Below are 20,558 nucleotides of genomic sequence, written 5' to 3' on the forward strand. Positions count from 1 at the left end.
TGTGACAGTAGAGTAAGGTAGCTCATGATTAGAGTGAATATAGCAGCCTAGCTTGGGAAAACATGATTTGTGTGTATCATGTTATTAAGGCTTCACTCAAAATCTATCGAGGCTTTAGTCAACATGCAATAACATGCTTCTAGGGACACGTAGAAAGTGTATAGAAAAGAGATTATACCTTCTAGATCTTCATCATCGAGAGTAACACTTATGCAAAAGAAATCATTAGATCAAAAACGAAAAATATTTTTGTATTTTGTGAAAATTATTTATTTGAACGATAAAGAAAAATATTTTTGGGTTTTATGAATGTAAAAGGAAGTATTTAAAAGAGTGTACATACAATCAAAATTCCTTGATAAGAAAAAGAAGTGAACAAGTTCAGAAGGACCAAACCCGAAATAGACCAAACGTTCGGTTCATTTCGGTTCGCTCTATTTCACTTCTTACCTTTATTGAAGCGAAGACGATTTTGGTACTGATTCTGCTTCCATCATTCCTAGGCCTTGCAAAATCTTGTTGAAGCTTGCTTCAGGTAAAACTTTATTGAATATATCTGCTAGTTGATCAGTCGTCCTTACGAAATGAATTTCCATGTTGCCATCTTACACGTGACCCTTGATAAAGTGCTACCTCAGTGTTATATGTTTAGTCTTCAAGTGTTGCACTGGGTTGTGACAAATCCTAATTGCACTTTCAGAGTCGCAATATAGTGGGATTTTCTTCATGTTCAACCCGTAATCTATAAGTTAACTTTGTATCCATACAACTTGAGATGTGCATGATGCTGCATCGATGTATTCAGCTTCTGCAGTGGAGAGAGAAACACAGGTTTGTTTCTTTGATTACTAGCTAACCAATTTACCGTCACCAAATTGGCATCCTCTAGTGGTGCTTTTACGATCTAATCCACAACCACCTATGTCAGCATCTGAGAACACTTGGACAAAGAATCCTGAGTTGGCTGGATACCACAGACCGAGAGTGGAGGTTCGCTTCAGATAGCGAAAGATGTTTTTCACTGCTTGCAAATGAGGTTCGCGTGGGTTGGATTAGAATCTAGCATAGTAACAGATTGAAAACATGATGTTAGGTCTGCTAGCTGTGAGATACATTAAAGACCCAATCATTTGACGATAGAGCGTCATTCTCCAATGACGGTGTAAGCTTTGTCTCAAAAGCCATTGGAACTTTAACTTTTGGAGTCTCCCATCATACCAAACTTAGGTAACAATGTCTTGGTGTATGCTTCCTGATTGATAAAAATGCCTTCGGGTCCTTGTCTAATGTTTAAGCCAAGGAAAAAGTTAATTGGACCCATTGAGCTCATCTCAAATTTAGTTTCCATCAACTTCCTGAATTCAGCTGTTAAGCTGGGATTCGTGGAGCCGAATATGATGTCATCAACATAAATTTGGACTATCATAAGGTGGTTACCCTCTCTCTTTCGAAAGAAGGTTGGGTCAACCGAACCTTGTTTAAATTTAGACATTTTTAAGAATCGAGTTAGAGTTTCATACCATGCTCTGGGAGCCTGCTTTAGGCCATATACTGCTTTGTCAAGTATGTATTAGTGATCTGGATACTTCTTGTTCACGAAGCCTGGCGGTTGGTCAACGTACACAGTTTCTTCAAGTTCACCATTGAGAAAGACATACTTGATGTCCATCTGATAGACTTGAAAGTTTTTGTGTGCAACATAGGCAAGAAAGATACAAACAAATTCTAATCCTGCAACAGGAGCGAAGGTCTCTTCACAATCGATACCTTCTTCCTGACAGTAGCCTTTCACCACCAACCAAGCTTTGTTACGAATCACGTTCCCCTCCTTGTCCATCTTGTTTCTGAATACCCATTTGAGACCGACAACCGAAGCATCCTTTGAAGTTGGAATAAGACGCCATACTTTGTTTCTTTCAAACTCATTCAACTCTTCTTGCATAGCTTGAACCTAGTCAGAATGATCAAGTGCTGAATTAATAATCTTCGGTTCAACTTTGGAAACAAAGGAGTTGAACATGCAAAACTCTACATGAGAAAAGAGTGCAGGTTGTTTTGCTTTGATCTAAGAACGATTTAACACCATTTCTGAAGATTCCCCAATAATTTGACTCTGTGGATGACCTTTGGTCCATTCAATAAGCGGTGGGTAATTTGGTTCATTCAATAATTTGACTCATTGTCTTTCGCCGTTGATTCAAAATCAATTGCCGTTTCAGGCTCATCAAAAAGAAGCATATATTGCTTGAAAAGATTTGAAATAGAGGCTGTAACCTAACTAGTCTTTGGAAATATTTCCTGCATTGCACCTTCGGCTGGCTTTATCTTCTTAACATAGCTATCGTCAAAAGTGACATAGTATGTTTCTTCAATCTTCTTAGAGCGCTTGTTTAGAACTCTATATGCCTTAGAATTCAGGGAGTAAGCTAAGAATATTCCTTCATTAGCCTTAGCATCAAACTTGTTTCGATTCTCTTTAGAGTTGAAGACGAAGCATCTTGAACCGAACACATGGATGAATTTCACATTTGGTTTGCGATTGTTCGAGATCTCGTAAGGAATGATAGAGAATCGCTTGTTTAGATATGATCTGTTTTGAGTATAACAAGCAACAACAATTTCATCAAAGGCAAGGATACGAAGCATAACATCGTTGGAGCTGCTTCACACAGAGATCAGTTTCACCTTTCAACGATACCATTCTGTTGTGGAGTATACAGGGCTGAGAAATTATGATTCGTTCCATTTTTAACAAGAAAATCTTCAAAATCTTTGTTCTTGAATTCAAATCCGTTGTTGCTTCTTACATTACGAACAACTTTCCTAAGTTGAATTTCTACCTGTTTTATGAAGAGCTTGAGCTTTGGAGTAGCCTCAGATTTTTGTTTCAAGAAGAACACCCATGTGAATCGAGAGAAATCATCCACTATGACCAGAATGTACTTGTTTCCACCAATGCTTCCAATGGAAGAGGGACCACACAGATCAATGTGCAATAGCTCCAATGGTTCTATCACCTTTGTATTGATATATGAGGGATGGCTTTGTCTTCTATGCTTTCCCATTTCACAGGCTGCGTATAGATGTTCTTTGTCGAATTTGAGAACTGGAAGACCTCGAACAAGATCTCTTAAAACCATCTTGTTGATATCCTTGAAATTAAGATGAAAGAGTCTTCGATGCCATAACCAGCTTTCATCTGAGTGAGCCTTTATGAGTAAGCAAACTGTTGGTTTACCTCGAATTAGGTTGAGGTTTAAAGGGTACATTTCCCCCTTTCGCTTAAATTTCAGCAGAATATTATTGGACTTCTTCTCAACTATTTATGAGCCATCATCATCAAACGATACCTTAAATCCAGTTCCAACTACCAGCTATGATACGCTGATAAGATTATGTTGGATCCTTTCAACATATGCTACCTTTCTTATCGAGAAATCACCATTCGTAATCATTCCATAGCCTTTGATAGTCCCATATGAGTTGTTCTCGTACTTTACAATACCACCATCCTTGAGAGACCGAAACTCCCTCAGTTCTTCCTTCCTTCCTATCATGTGACGCGAGCAGCCACTATCAATATACCATTCTTTGTCAAACTGCTCGTCACGGATAACCTGCAAAATATTAAGCAGATTTAGGAACCCAAAGTTTCTTGGGTCCTTGTGAGCCTTTTATAGGATAGGGAATAGTAAGAGAGATATCAACCAAATAAGTACGTTTAATCAAAGTTATTTCATCTTTTCTTTTTATAGTGAAAACTTTAATTTTGGTTGGTTTAGGTTCATTAGACGTAGGTTTTGAGATTTTGAAGTCAGCATTCTTTTGGATCTCTTTTGGACGTCTATCATCTTCTAGATAAAGCTTTCCTTTTCCTTTGAAATTTTTTGAAGAATCAGAATTAGAATGAGAAGAGTTGAGTTTAGAAGTGACATTGGATCTTCTGTTCGTCTGATTGAACTTGTAGAGTTGAGGACTGTATCTGCTTTTCAGGTTGCTATTGGGTTGAGGACCGAAACCGCTCTTTCGGTTGATATTGGGTTGAGGACCGAAACCACTCTTTCGGTTGATATTGGGTTGAGGACTGAAACTGCTCTTTTGGTTGATATTGGGTTGAGGACCGAAACCACTCTTTCAGTTGATATTGGGTTGAGGACTGAAACTCTCCTTTCAGTTCCTTTTAGTCGTGGGACCAAAACTACCCTTTCGGTTCCTTAATTCCTCCTGTGACTTATGCTTCGTTTCGTTCCTGACATAGTGAGGATTTTGTGATCTCCAAAACTGTTTTCTTTCTTAGAGATTCTTTTTGTATCTCAGATTTCATTGGTGTTTTTGATCTGTCACATGTTTTGGATTTTTGTGGATGTTAGCCTTTTTCTTTGAAGCACGAGCATAGTTTTCGCTCTTTGTTGAAGATGTTTCACTGGTACTTTGTACCGATTCACCCAATGATGTTTTGGTTCCACTTATGCTTGGTACATCATATCTTGTAGGCTTATTTAGTGGTTCTGGCACGTATCTACCTTTCACTCTCCAAGAGATCTTCTGAGATAGGCCTTTTGTCTCATCAGCGTTGTCTATTGGTTCTGACCAGAAGAACTCATCATATCCAGCTGCATTATCTTCTTCCACCATTGCTGTCAGCTCTGCGGTTTGTTATGGAGTGACTCCTGGAACTGTGTAGACTTGATTTGGAGTGGTTTGTACCTTTTGATACACAATAGCTTTTGCTTTGAGATTTTTGGTCTTGTCTATTGATGAGCGAGCAAACTCAAAAGAATTTTCAGAAAATCAGGTTTTTGTGTGTTTCAGGTTCGCTTTTGTCAAATTCTAAATAGTCCACCAAATCCTCTGCAGAGATTTCACTCAGATCATCATCCTCATTAAGTTCAGATGCATTTTTGACATCAATTTTATTTTATGAACTTAATTTGGCATTCAATGAGTCAAATTTCTGTACACTTTCGATTCTTAACTTCAACCTATCATTCTCATCTAACAGATTTTTTAGCGTGTCCTTATGGTCTTTGGACTTTATGTAGGACTCATTTTTATCAAGACCAATTTTGTATGCCGGTGAGACCTCATCAGAAGATACAATGCTTTCACAGTTGTAAGCTTCAACATTGATTTCATCCTCCTTTAACTCAAGGAAGGGTAAAAATCATGCAATGTATCTTCTTTCCTATTTCACAATCGAGATGCAACTAAGTGATATTAAAATAAAGTCTTTTAGCAATCAAACAAAACACATTTCGTTGTTTTAAAAGTTTAAGATTGTCTCGTTGCAAATAAATCGATTCATCCTTAGACCTAATCAACTCTTTCTCCTTCTGCTCAATCCACATCCTCCTTTCCTCACTCTTCGATGATATCCTGCTAATTTGATCTGTCAGGTTAGAATTTGTGACACGGGTTTGGGTGAGACTACTACTTATACTTGAAAATTTAGATTTTAAGCTATTCAATTCCTTTTCATAGTTAGTAAAAGGTATATTTAGAGAAGCAAGAATATTTTGTACCTTCTTGATCAACTCATCACATTCGTTGATCTGTGCACTAACAGGTTTCACAGCAAAACACCTGTCCTCTCGCTCCTTCTCACCTTCTATCCCACCAACAGTTGTATATCCTCTCATCTGAGATACACCTTCGGTCACCATCAAACACCTTCATGCAGCAGGTTCTTCTTTTACCAGCATCACCTTGCCATGAGTGGGTTTTCTCACTTCTTCATCCTCTAAATCTGTTGACCATACTTCCACGCCACCGAATTCATCACAGTTGCCTGTATCATGTACAATCAAAGCATTCATAGTTTTATTGTTAGCAGCTAACTTTGTTTTCTTGATTTCCTCTAGTCGTCTCAGGAGGCTCGCTTCCTCATCATCCTCATCTGTATTTTCTGCCCTCTTTTTCAGCATACAGTCTTTGGCGAAGTGATTCTTGCCTCCACAGTAATGGCAATCAAATCCTAAGTCACCACCAATTTTCACTTCTTTCTTGGAATCCTCTGACTTCGACCCTATCTTCGGTTCCTCCTTAACCTTTTCAGCGATGCAACTTCCTTGCCAGTTTCGGTTCTTGTTGGCTGGGAACTTTCTTTTAATGAACTTTCTAGGATTGGACACCATCATGACATACTCTTCACTGGTTAGATCGTAGTCAGCAAGATCTAATTCCTCTTCTTCTTCAACAAAACTTTTCCATTTAGAAACAAGGGCAAACGAACCCAAACTAGAAACCACATTCGTTTCCTTAGACAATGCACTTTCATGGGATTTCAAAATTCCCACCAGTTTCGCCAGAGAATACGATTTAAATTGTTCATGTGCTTTAACAGTGGATACAACAACCATCCATTCAGGTCTTAGACCATTCATGAATGTAACCTTCTGTTCAATAACCTTCCTTTCGATCCCATGCTTTATCATCTTTCTTAAGAGATGATTCAAGTGATCAAAAGTCTAAACTAGTTTCTCTTCAGGCTTCTGTTTGAAATCACCAAATTCAGAAAGCAAAAGAGTTTGAATTGAATGTTCCAGATCTTCATGAGTGGAATACAATTCTTTTAGCATGTCCCATATCTCTTTAGCAGTAACGCACGAACTCACCAAACGGAACGTATCAGACTATAAGGAAAACCTAATCATCCTCAAGGCCTTGATGTTGCATTGAAACTTTTCCTTCTTGTCTTGAGGAATATGTTTTACATCATTCACTAGCTGATTGTACTCCTTCTAAGTTTTAACAGTCTTTAAGGTTCTTGAGTGAGCGAACGGGCCAACAGTGATCGCTTCCCAGATCAAGTACCCATTATCTTCCGATCCAATCACATAATCTTCAAAATGATGCATCCAAACTTCATAATCTTGTGTATACAAGATTTGAATCCATGTTGTTGAACCAATACTATTAGAGATGTTGATTGGATTGGTTTGAGAATCATCCATGGACATTGTGACAGTGTTTGATCGATTACCTGTTTAAAGAACAGACATGTAATTTTATCAATTAGAGTAAGATCGACAATTAATGACATATGTCAATACGGAATGACGGCTCAATTAATATCAATCAATGCGGAATAAAACCCTAATAACTTCTTCAACGGAAGAGATGTGTATGAATTACACAGTCTCCTGCTCTGATACCAATTGATGAGTATTAAAACTCATATCGATTAGATCTGTCACAGGTAAAAGATGAAGATCAAACAAAACACACAATAATATTATGAACACATAATAGAATCAACGTTATGCTTATGATTCAAATATAGTCACGCCTCAGCAAAGCTCGATGAAGAAATTCCACTGTAGAGGCGAGCTAGGGTTTACAAAAACTCAATGAGAAAATTAAATAAAAGCGTTAATTAGAAAGACTGTATGCATGCAGCTTAAATACTAAGCCCTAGAATAAAACATGCACGGTTGGATAGGCCCAACCGGCAACCAAAACTGGGTTAAGGACCGAGCCCATGACGCAACACTATAAGCCCAACAATATATATATATACTAGTGTATAACCCATAGAATTCACGGTTACAAAATTAATTAAATTTTCATAGTAAAAGTTATATATATATATATATATATATATATATATATATATATATATATATATATATTAAAATTCTCCACCCTTAACTACAGTAAAGTGGCTAAGGGATTGGCAGAAATAGTCCCTTGATTATGTGTTTTGTTGCAATTTCTGCTTGCTTTTTTGTGGGGGCATTTTATGCCATTTTTTCAGTTCTTTATGGACCTAAATTTGCCTCATTCAAAGTGGGTGGTCAGTCGTTGGGTCGATGTGTACACCATGTGTGATCAACATTTAATTTTCTTACTCTCTTCCTTACACGTGTCTGCCTCATAGTCTGAATCATGTCCGCCACCATCCCAAATATCGATTGGTGTCACCGCCAACGTTCAAATCCCATTCAGAGCTAGAATCAAAAGGGAAAACCCGTCACATCCTTCGCTCATTTCCTCTGATCATTGACTCCACCACCTTTTGACCGTTTATACCGCCGACCATCATCTGTGTTTATCCACATCTGCATCGACGACTATCGGGTATATCGGGTATTTGTTTAACTGGGGTTATCGCCTCTCATCTTTTTGGCCTTATCCCACCGCATCTTTGTCCACTGCTCAAATACTGGATAGCTCCTACAACCTGTGTTACATTAATCCACCTTCTATCTTCTCGATTGTTCCACATTCTACACCAAATATATTACCTTTCATGTATTTTTCTTTACTCTCTCTCCCTTCTACAGGTTGTCGGCAAGAAGTGTAGAGAATGTCACCACCGTGTGATGCATCGTCACTCTCCACCACTGCCCTAGAAACATCTTTTAATACCACTGGCTTATGCATCGCCGCTCTCTACCACACCTCTATACGCCAGCGCTCTGATTTTCTCAATGCTCCACACATTGCAGTTTAACAATTGTGTTCTGATTTGGTAATTTTTTTGTGAATTAGATTTAGGGCGAATGAAGGAATTTTTGTAAATCATTTGGATGCCCAATTTTGAGTTAATTCCAATCCCAACATAATTTTAATATCTAGCAATTATCTCTTCCACATCATTAAATCTATTAACATTAATTGATTAAGTTATGCTTATGAAGAGGTATCAATTTTTTCGATTTTTTTGTTGTATTAGGATTGGAGCTTTTTTTTTTCTCACGTTTGTACGAAACAAAGGAGAAAGAGGTGACACTTCTTTTTATTCAATGATTCAAAAGGCTGTTCAACTTCGTTTATTTCATATGAAATTCGAATTTTTATGTATTTCTTCAGGTTCGTTTTTTAGTTTTAGCGCTTTTACTCTTCTTGCGTGAGGATGAAGAACCAATAATATAAATGTGACAACTCGAAACTTTGTCCATTTCTGTTACGCGATTTCCGTTATTAAAATTTCGAATTCATTAGCTATTCCATTAAACTTCTTGGTTTTGACAATGATCTAGTTATATATAATTAAATTACTTACGAGTCGGAACCAAAAATCGCACGGAAACCCGAGTACCTCGAAAAAAATCAATCAAATTCGGCCTAAGTGAGTTTACATTTACGTCAAACTTCTTGGTTTTGTCAATGATCTAGTTATATATAATTAAATTGTTTACGAGTCGGAACCAAAAATCGCGCGGAAACCCGAGTATCTCGAAAAAAATCAATCAAATCCGGCCTAAGTGAGTTTACGGCCGTAAACTCGTTTACGACCGTAAACTCGTTTACCACCGTAAACCCGTTTACGGCCAGTGAGGAGTGGACCCCACCACCAACCACAAAACCCCTATAAATACAAGACCTCTACCTTCATTTGAACATTTCTGGCCGAAAACTCTCTCTCCTTCTCTCTCTAACACCTTCAAACTTCGGGAAACATCGAGAAACACCGTTTGGAGTCACATCGGAACATCTGGAAACGCTTATCTCTTCAAAATCAGCCATCGTTCTTGAGTTTACGGTCCATCTTCAAAGACCGTAAACCCTGTTCTTGAGTTTACGGTCCAAGCCTTCAAATACCGTAAATCATGTTCTTGAGTTTACGGCCTTAAAATCATCAGGCCTTCAGAAACCGTAAACTCCTAGCCGACCCTAAACCCTTGTTCACGTCCGTAAACACCTTTAAGGTGGTGCTTTTAGCTGAGAACCCACTTTCATCGATTCAATCGAGTCCCAGTAACGTTCCTCAACCAAACACAAGTGTTCTTCTGACACTTTATCTAACGAAATCGCTAATTTAGATACATATATGTATTTTTTTGATAATAGGAATTCCGTTAAGTGTCACGTGCAACAACTCGAGGATCTTCATTTCAGTCAGCGATTTCACGCAATAACTGTGAGTTCATACCCCTACATTTTCCATATTTTAATGTTTTCAGAGAAGGGGGGGGGGGGGGGTGGAATACAAGCTAAATAAAAATGTTTTCAATAATATACATAAAACTTATGCAAATCTCATACTTTAAATCCCTTTTTGTACTATCCTGAGCATAAGGGACGTTTTCACTAAAATTGCATAGTTTTTCCGGACACGCTATTCGCTACGTTTTACATGCAAACTATAATCGATATAGTTTGGGATTTTTCTAACACATATCAAGTATAGAAACTTTCACTACTAATCATATGCGCTAAGACATAAACCTTTATAGTTTACATCACTACTTTATCATGGTATTCATAACTGTAATTATCACTATATACGGTATACATACGGATTTTCACTACGGTAGAACGCTACTACACTACATGTAAACTAGATTGTACATTAGTGTGAGGCGTTACTTCACTACTTTACTGTTAGGTTTACACGGATAAATCCTACCACTGTATAACCAGAGTCTCCTAGAGGGATAGCGTAACATTTGTGAATAGATCTATTCGGGACTGACAATCCCACAACTAGATTGCTAGCTACAGTTAGGCGGGTATGCCTGAGATGTAAAAATGTCATTTTACTCGACGCTTGAAGAACGTTGGAAAGGTCTCTAGTCATATCAAGCATGGCTATACGACTCATAATATGTATAAATCATCTTTAGTTTACAACTTGACACTCTTCAACAGTTTTATTTACACAAAATAGAACTAATACACACTACAACTGGACAACTTTCAGGGTTTTCAAATAGAAATGAACATACAATGGTTGCACGCATGTAATACTATTACATCCTGATTAGCATTAGCTAGTCACATGAAGTAATAATGTCGCATATCACTACAGTTTTCAATGACAAATATTCATGGATTTATACAGAATTGAGAACACTACATTTTCACAAAATAAAATATCGGATTTTCTTGGAATTATACAAACATTTTACGAACTCATCAATGATTTTCACTACAAACCATAGCTTATGAACTCACCAGCTTTATGTTGATACTCTTTCAGACTGCTTGTATTCTCAGGAAATCAGTAGACAGGTACTTGCTAGATTTTTGAGGAACTGGAGCAATAAGAGTTTTATGTTTGTACTATACAAACCTATTGGATGTAATTCAAACAAAGTTTCCGACAAAGTTTCAAACTAATGTAAACATTTTATTTAAGTATTCACTGTAATGGTTTTGTTGCTATGATTGTTGTTATTCATTGGTTGTGATTGTACACATGACGTTCTCCGCTCCGGAACGTTTCCGCCATCGATTTCGGGGTGTGACAGATTGGTATACTTTCACGAAGGGGCCTAAGTGCGCTACGCTAAAAGTATACTTTCAAAAAAAATAATATAAGTATTTTTATAAAAAGTATAAGAGCATGCATACATAACATAATTCGTGCCAGTAGTAGAACAAAACGAAAGTATTTGGATGTTGGAACGTTGTGGTTAAACCTGGGTAGTTATGTAATCATGTCTAGGGTGAATATATTCTGATCAACTATATTCAATCGAGACATGACCAACATGTTCTTGGGAGTAACTGTGGTGTTACAGCAGGCCTAAAACTTACCAAAATCATCTCACATAAAATACTATAGGAGTATTTTAGCTAAAGCCAAACTCAGTATACAGATTCACTCCAAGCGTCGCTACATCTTCTTCATTAAGCGATAACTTGCGTTAGTAATCTTTCTCTGCTTATCGCTCGGCAGTATACTGTTATTATCAGGATGGGACATATCTTGTTTTATATATATCTCGAGGACTTACCATCCTCTTCTTCCTGATTGTTTCTAGAACAAGATGCCTCCTCGACCAAGACCCATCAAAAGGAACGATGACACTCCGCCACCACCACCACCCCCTCAGTTCGACCCTATCATGTTCCAGGCAGCACTTACCATTACCGTGACTGCAGCAATGGCACAAGTGAATGCTGGTGGGGCTGGAGGTGGAACCGACCCACAGAGATAAGGTGAAAGTCAGGGACATCGAAAAGAGTGTTCCTACAAGGACTTCATGAATGCGAAACCCAAGTCCTTCGACAGAAATGGAGGTGTCATCTCCTTGACTTGATGGTTCGAGAAGATCGAATCCATCTTCGAAATTTGCGTCTGTTCTGAAGCAAACAAGGTGAAGTTCGCCGCCTGCACATTCACCGACAGAGCCTTGACATGGTGGAATGGTCGAGTCAAAACCCTAACCCTGCCAGTGGGTAATGCCATGGGTTGGGAAAGACTGAAGGAGTTCATGCTCGCGGAGTACTGCTCGAGGGGCGAAATGCAAAAGTTGGACCACAAACTCTGGAACTTGAAGATGAAGGGTTCCGAACTCATCAACATTTTCACTAAAGAAAATATCGGATTTTCTTGGAACTATACAAACATTGTACGAACTCATCAATGATTTTCACTACAAATCACCGCTTATGAACTCACCAGCTTTATGCTGATACTATTTCAAACTACTTGTATTCTTAGGAAATCAGTAGACATGTACTTGTTGGATTTTCGAGGAACTGGAGCAATAAGAGTTTTATGTTTATACTATACAAAGCTATTGGATGTAATTCAAACAAGTTTCAGACAAAGTTTCAAACTGATGTAAACATTGTATTTAAGTGTTCACTGTAATGGTTGTGTTGCTATGATTGTTGTTATTCATTGGTTGTGATGCTACACATGACGTCCTCCGCTGCGGAACGTTTCTGCCATCGGTTTCGGGGTGTGACAATAAAGTTAATGTTTGTCTTCGGTTACTAGGAATGTAAGTTAAACGCTTCTCATAATATTATGTTGTGCTTATTTTATTTTTGAATGTCGTTTAATTTTTATGTTTTGCTTGCTCTATTATGTTATTTGCTGATAATCGATCAGATAAACTGCAGATTCTTTTATTTTTTGTTAGCTGCTATACTGCTATGTTGTTATTAGTTATACTTTCACTTCATGCTTGAAAATAGAATAAAAGAAGGTGAATGGAAAACATTGGAAGATATTTGGAATTGAAACAAGGAATGAACTGAATATGAAATTCAAGAAATTCAAGAGCACATTTAAGAAAATTGTTGTCCCCCGAACCATTTGGAATATTGGGAAGCAAAGGAACAAGTAAGTATCAACCTAATACAATGAAATTTTGGGACTCCTACTATTGATATGTAAATAATTATCTTATTTAAACCTTAAAAATTTAGAAAATTTACTATGACAAATGGCGAAGATGGTTATGGAGTTGGCCAAGATTGGGATGATCTGAAATTTTGTTCATTAGGTAAACATCATGCGTCATGATTTTTTGAATATGCTAACAACAAAAGAAAAAGAAATCTGACACGGCTAAATGGAATCAATATACATAATCTAGTTTGATATTATTTTTCCTCATTTCCTTAAAAAGGTCAGTTGCCTTATTATATTTAGGGTTGAAATGATGTTTTTTTGGTTCCATATTAAATTTCTTTCCTTTTAGCCTCCTCTTTTTTCGCTTACACTAATATTAAATTTCTAATTTTGTTTATTGGTTATTTGTTTTTTGTGGGTTTTAGTATGTTATGAAGACTTCCGTATAAAGAGCTATGCATATGAAGGCTTCAAGATTTGAAATAAGCAAATTTTAACATTTATACAGGTTGGTTTTGTTTATTTTACTGTTGTTTTTGTTTTTATTTTGTTTTTCTTATGAATAAAAGGTTTTATTTTTTTGTTTAAAGATTTAAGTTCTTCAACACAAGGTCGACCTACCAAATAGATGTCTAAATAGGTATGATTTTTCGTTTCTTTATCTCTTTTTCCATAAAAGATGAGGTGGTGAAAGAAAGAGAAGAAGACATGTATTTTGGATAAAAAGGAAAGCTTAAACTTGGATAACTTTGATTTTTGTTTTTTTTAATATTTTATGATTTGTAGCTATATTGTCAATGTCCATGTAGCGCAATTGCCAAAGATCATTTAGTCATAAAGTAGTTCTTGGTAAGGAAGATCCGAAAAAAAAAGCTACTGGTATGCTTTCTTTCAGATCTTTTTTTCATATAAAAAATTTTAGCCGTTCTCTTAATTGTCCAAATTTTCATCTTTAAGAAACTAAAAATATTATTTTAAAATAGGAAGGCTGATTTCAAAACTACAATTGCAACTCCAAAATGATCTAATTAGGCGAACTGAATCTTAGGATACGCAAAATAAAAAGCATTCGGTTTCTAAAGGGCAGAAATTTGAGATTGATATTTTCAGATTTCTTAAAATATCCAGAAATAATTCTTGAGTATTAGGGGTTGCACTATTGTTATGGAATTAAAATTAAATGCATAAATTGTGATATAGTTTGAATTGCTTATTTGTAGGAATTAATTCAAACATAAATGATTAGAATAGCTGGAATTTTTTTGTGATTATAATATTTATACTGAGGATAAATATATATTACTATGTTGTGCAAAAGTGAAACTGTATTACCTAAAATAAAAGTTTACCATAATTTGACATATTTTTTATATAGTTTAAAATGAGAGTTTTCCATAATTTTGAAATTAAATATGTATTAATTCTTTGATAATGTTTTACACATTTTAGGAAAATAACTTCTTTTAAATTTCCACATCTACTCATCAAAGATTTTAGGTTTTTCTCAATTTTTTAAACCTTTTATTATTATGGTTTATCGACATGTTGCAGGGAAGCATCAAATGAAGGCACTAACAACACTCGACTACAGTGGTTAACCCAGAAAAAGGCATTGACTCCAAGCAATTCACCCGGTCAGCAAAGGGCATTAATGTAATTGGCTGTTTCAGGGAACATTAAAACTACATTGATGTAACTAGAAACAAATAAATAAGATAGGAAAGATATAAAATCACAAAAATGGTCTTTTTATTAAGAAAGATTACATTATAGTTTGTATGTGAAAGAAAATGACAATGTAATTTTTTAGGAAACATTTCTATTATTGAGCTCTAACATACTACAATTATCTCTTTTCGGATCGTCTAAAAAGAATATCAAAAAAGTCATTTTTTAATGTTCAATGCTATTACAGTTAAATGGTTTTAATGAAATTTGTTTCCAGAACAATATCCTAAATTTGATCTTCATTGAACAAAAATACGAAAATTTTCCACAACAGCTAATAATTAATATTATGAAAGTATTTTAAATGACTTTTATGAAAGTCTTTTTTGTAAATTTTCCAGAATAATTTCCTAAAAGAATCACAAAAAGTTATTTTTCTAAAGTATGATGCTATTAATTAATATTTTTTGAAAGGTTTAAGGCTATTAATGAAATTTGTTTCAAGAAAAAAGTCCTTTAAATTAGCTTTAATAAACAATAAAAAGGTAAATGTTAGTTCAAAAATAATCCAACAATGATGAACTTTCAAAAGGACGAAGCTATTTAATAACATTTTTTTTTTTGCAACTTCAAAACTAAAAACAATTTTTTACAGGAAACTACTTTAAGAAAACGATATGGAATTCACAAATTTACTCTACATCGATGTATATGGAAATAAATAAATACGATGTCTGCTCACTGTAGCTCTATCTCACTGATTCTTAATAAAATAATTACCATTTTCAATTTTAAGCTTGAATACATGACTTTTAATGAATCGATGATTCTTTCGCAAGGGCCAAATTAGAGTGCTCTTTGGGCAATAATTGTTTCCCAGACATTGTTCTCTCATTGGCATTGGATCAAGAACAAAATCAAAGTCAGGTTAGATTGAAATCTAGAAACGGTCGTTCCAGTGTTTCCGTAATTGGTTTGTAGGTCATGGTTGTTTTTTTGGCCTCGCAGATCAGCAGTCTCATATGTTGAAGGCCTTACATAGCCTGAAAACAAAAAGATATGGTGCGTGTTTGACTTTTATAATCAACTACTATGACATTTAGGAAACTATATCTGAAATTTCCCACGTAATAATTCTTTTTTGTCCCTTCATTCAGAATTTGATGTAATCCAATATCATGTAATCACTTGGTAATGAATGAATATCTTTTTATCCATATTCTGTCACACACTTCATATATTCATCCACTAAAAAACGAAACAATATAAACGAAATCAGATAAAGTTGTTTGTCTATTTTGAAAAGATATTGAAGACTTTGAATTGCAGTCGAATATTTCCATCATTTCTTTTGGAGGAGATTTTGAGATATCTACCCCTTGTGAAAGAAGTTAGAAATGATTTCAGGTCATGCATATTATATTTAAGACCCCATTCCGATGGATAATAAAGTCAATTACCCAATATATCCTAAATTATTAATCAATTATTTTCAATAAATTCTTAATTAAGAGATATTTTATTTGTTATATAAAATTATAATCGTAGATTAAAATAAATACGTGACCGTATAATGTATACTAGTTTTCTTTTAATTTCTAATCGAATGTTATTAATTTAATGTAATTAGAGTGAGAAATTTAAATTTTTAAATTTGAAATAGAAAATCAATATGTTTACAAGTGAGATGACATTAATTAACCGGTCTAATAGGGTGACAATAACAAAGGAAGAATAAACTTAACTTTTATTATAATACACACACACACAAACATATATATATATATATATATATATATATATATATATATATATATATATATATATATATATATATATATATATATATATATATATATATATATATATATATCTGTGTGTGTGTGATTTGATACGTCCTAATTTTCAAAATAACATTTTCATTTTTAATTAAAAATAAACATCATTTTTCATAAAGTTATAATCAAGTCAAAACGATTTTTCGTAAACCACAATCCAAAATCAAAATTATTAAGGATAGTATTGTAGAATCTCAAATCATAGAACTGTTTTTTTTTTTTTTTTTTTTGAATGACATAAGTTTATTAAAAACAAAAACTAGCTGGGAGCTAGAAAAATTACATCAAAGAAGTAGCAAGAGAGGGGGTATGAAGGCACTCGGTCCAACGTAAGTTTACCCTACCACATCTATTAGAAATCCGAAAAAACGATTTCTCAACCACATCATCAAAAATAACTGACTTTTTGGGTAAAGTCATCCCAAAAATAGATGCATTCCGGAAATTCCATAAACACTAGAAAGACGTAATAATAACCGCATCAAACGCCTTTCGTTGACCTCTACGCAAATTGACCCCATCCGACCAGTTGATTAAGGACTGCACCGAGATGTGCGACGGAAGAGAAACACCCCACCATATAGCAACCCTACCCCAAATATCCCGTAAGTCGCAGCAACCAGCAAAAAGATGCTCAATAGTCTTGATTGCAACCATGCAAATGGGGCACGTGATATAGGGGACCATAACACCTCTATTCGATAACCTCTGCCTCGTAGGAATACAAAAAAGTTGAACCCTCCATAGTAGAATATTAAGCTTAATAGGGACCCAATTATTCCATCTACTACCTTTGTCATCCGAAGGCACTAGAGCACTATCCAATGCAATTCTAATTGACGAAACAAAAAAGGAATCAGAACTATCAAGCATCCACCCCAATCTATCCGGAACTTGTTGAAGCTGAACACCCTCCACCACTTCCAAAAAAGAAAGCCATTGAGATTCTTCATTTCCACCTCTAGGCATACGTCTATGGACATCAATGTTCCACCCCATAAAAAAACGATCCCTGACATTAGCTGATTTGTTCATATCCAATGCAAAGACACGAAGAAAGGAAATTGAAAGAGAATTATTGCCATGCCAGTTATCATGCCAAAAAGAAGTATACGCCCCATCACCAACTCTTATAGGAGCTAGGTTATGGAAATCAAATTCCCTATCCTTGAGATTATTTAAAACCATCATAATACCATTCCAAGGACCCTTCCACTATCTCCTTGGAATCAAAGAATTATTCTTATCCCCCAAACCATATATACTTTTGAAGACCCTCACACATAATAAATCTGGTTTATGAAAAAACCTCCACTTCCAACGTAATAATAAAGCGCTATTAAAGGCAAAAAGACTTCTAATTCCCAAACCTCCAAATTTTTTTGGGGCCAAAATTTTATCCTACCTAACCTAATACATACAGCGATCATCCAAATCAGCACCCCAAAAAAACACTGATCTCAATCTCTCCAACTCCTTTATCAATGTAAGAGGAACCGGATAAATGGACATTAAATAACTGGCAACCGAACCCAAGTTAGAGTCATACCCCCCCCCCCCATAAGAAAGACACTTGGCTTTCCAAGTCGCCAATCGTTTCTGGAAAGAATCAACAGCAGGAGCCCAGGAATCAATTCTAGCCATATTCTGACCAACGGGAACCCCCAAGTGTGAAAATGGAAAGCATCCCGGAGAACACCCCATGCAATTAGCCATAGAAGACACTTGATTAGTCGTGACTCCCACTCCATACGACTTGATTTTAAGAATATTGATTTTCAGACCCGAAGCTAGAAAGAAACATCTAAGAATACGTACAATATGAAGTGCATTCTCCTGATTCCAATCCATCACGAGAACCACATCATCAGCATATAAAAGGTAAGAAATAGTAATTCCCCCAATCTTGATTCCCCAATAAGCATTAACTATCTGGGCCCTAGTAATAGCCACATGCAAACCCTCCATGGCCAAGACAAAAAGAAAAGGAGACAGGGGATCCCCCTATCTCAGACCTCTGAACATTTGAAATTTTCAGGATGGAGAACGATTCACCAAGACGGAGACTGTAGCAAAAGATAGCATCTCCAAAACCCAATTACACCACAACGAGCTAAACCCCATAATTCGCATGATTTCAAGCAAATAATCCCATGAAACCGAATTATACGCTTTTTCAAAATCCACTTTGAATATCAAAATTGGACTCTCGGAAGCTTTACTCCATGCTACAATTTCTTTGAGAAGAAACAGACCACCCAAAATTTGCCTGCCTTTTATGAAAGCCGATTGCTCCACACTAACCAGACTATCAATAACCTCGGCCAATCTATTTGCAAGAAGTTTACCAATAATCTTATATTGGAAACCAATCAAACTAATAGGTCTATAGTCTTTAACAACCTTCGGGTCCCTAATTTTTGGGATCATAGTGAAAAAGGAAGCATTACATCCCTTTGGAATAGATGAATGCTTATGAAAATGTGACACCATGTAAAAAATGTCATCCTGAACAATATCCCAATACCGCTTTATAAACCCAAAAGTGAAGCCATCAGCACCTGGAGATTTTGAAGATCCGGAATCCCACACTGCCTTTTTTATTTCTTCTCTAGAAAACGGAGCATGAAGAACCTGGATTTGATCAGCCGACAGATGTGAAAAATGGGAATCTTGAGTTCGGGGCCGAGAACCCGCCTGCTTAGAAAAGAGAGTTTGAAAGTGACCATGAAATTCCTCCTTCACCGTTTTAGCATCATCAATCCAGCACCCGTCCTTCAAAACACCTCTAATAGCCATTTTCCTTCTCTTATTTTTTATAACCCCATGAAAATAACCCGAGTTTTCATCACCTTCAATACCCCACTTGATTTTCGCCTTTTGGGCTAACTCCAAATTTGTAACATGGTCAAGCTCCGTGATATTCCTAACAATATTAACTCGCTACTCCCGTAAGGAGGCTTTCCCCCATCCTTCATGATAGAAGAATCAATCGATTCTAACATTTTTTGGAGTTCCATTCGTTTAGAACCCATTTTGGCCCTAGAAGAAGTGTTCCAAATACGAATATTTGCTTTAAGTAGTTGAAGCTTCTTCTTTAATTTAACCCAAGGATGTGAAACCCTGGTTAAATTCTGATGTTGGTACCATGAATTTCTGACAACATCATCGAACCCCTCCAATTGGAACCAAGAATAGAAGATACGGAAGGGAGTAGGCCCATAATCAACTCTATGCTCTGAAAGTAAAATAGGTCTATGATCCAGAGTATACTTCTCCAAAACCATACCTGTCAAATGGGGAAAAGCATCCAAGATACCCTAAGAAGTTAAAAATCTATCCAACTTACTAAATTTTGAACCCCACTTGTCACTCCATGTAAAACAAGGACCACCAAGAGGAACATCGAATAAACCTGCCTGCTCAATAAAATTGTTCAAACTCCTGGCTGTATTAGAGTGAAACATAGTACCAAATCTTTCTGAATCATCCCGAACCTCATTAAAATCACCCATCAAGACTGATTCACCTTGGAAAGAATTAATAAGCTGGAGAAGATTATCCCATAGAAGACGCTTGGAATCCGCCCCTTCCGGAGCGTAAACCACAATAAACATGACCGGAAGACCCGAAGAAGCCCATATCGCCTCGATAGCTATAAAAGAATTCGTTATATGGGAGGATTTAAAAGAGACAGAATCCAAATCCCAAAGAAGAAGAATGCCACCCGAAGCTCGACGAGAAGGAGAGAAAGCGTAAGAAAAAGAATTGTTCCCCTAAAAAGACCGAGCCATACAAACATCTATAACTTCCATCTTCGTTTCTTGAATATCCAACAAATTCACCTTATTTTTAAGACACAAATTCCGAACCCAAGTCCATTTATGTATACAACCCGCTCCTTGAATATTGATGGAGAGACAATTCATCTCAACACTATTTTATCTCCGGTCCCTTCAACAATTTCTTTTACCCGATCATAACATCCCTCCAAATCGTATCCCATTGGCTTT

At 36.0% G+C, this 20,558-nt stretch overlaps 2 protein-coding genes across 2 annotated transcripts; both read right to left on the bottom strand.

Annotated features, from left to right (window-relative positions):
- Positions 1-17,001: 17,001 nt before the first annotated feature.
- LOC145045597 (uncharacterized) lies at positions 17,002-17,733 on the bottom strand. Its single transcript, XM_078993919.1, has one exon. The coding sequence runs from the start codon at positions 17,731-17,733 to the stop codon at positions 17,002-17,004; it is 732 nt and encodes a 243-aa protein (XP_078850045.1).
- A 222-nt stretch (positions 17,734-17,955) lies between these two features.
- LOC145045598 (uncharacterized) lies at positions 17,956-18,513 on the bottom strand. The gene has a single exon (XM_078993920.1). The coding sequence runs from the start codon at positions 18,511-18,513 to the stop codon at positions 17,956-17,958; it is 558 nt and encodes a 185-aa protein (XP_078850046.1).
- Positions 18,514-20,558: the final 2,045 nt, after the last annotated feature.

The sequence above is a fragment of the Lactuca saligna genome, chromosome 5, assembly GCF_052625555.1.
Source record: "Lactuca saligna cultivar CGN05327 chromosome 5, ASM5262555v1, whole genome shotgun sequence".
NCBI lineage: Eukaryota > Viridiplantae > Streptophyta > Magnoliopsida > Asterales > Asteraceae > Lactuca > Lactuca saligna.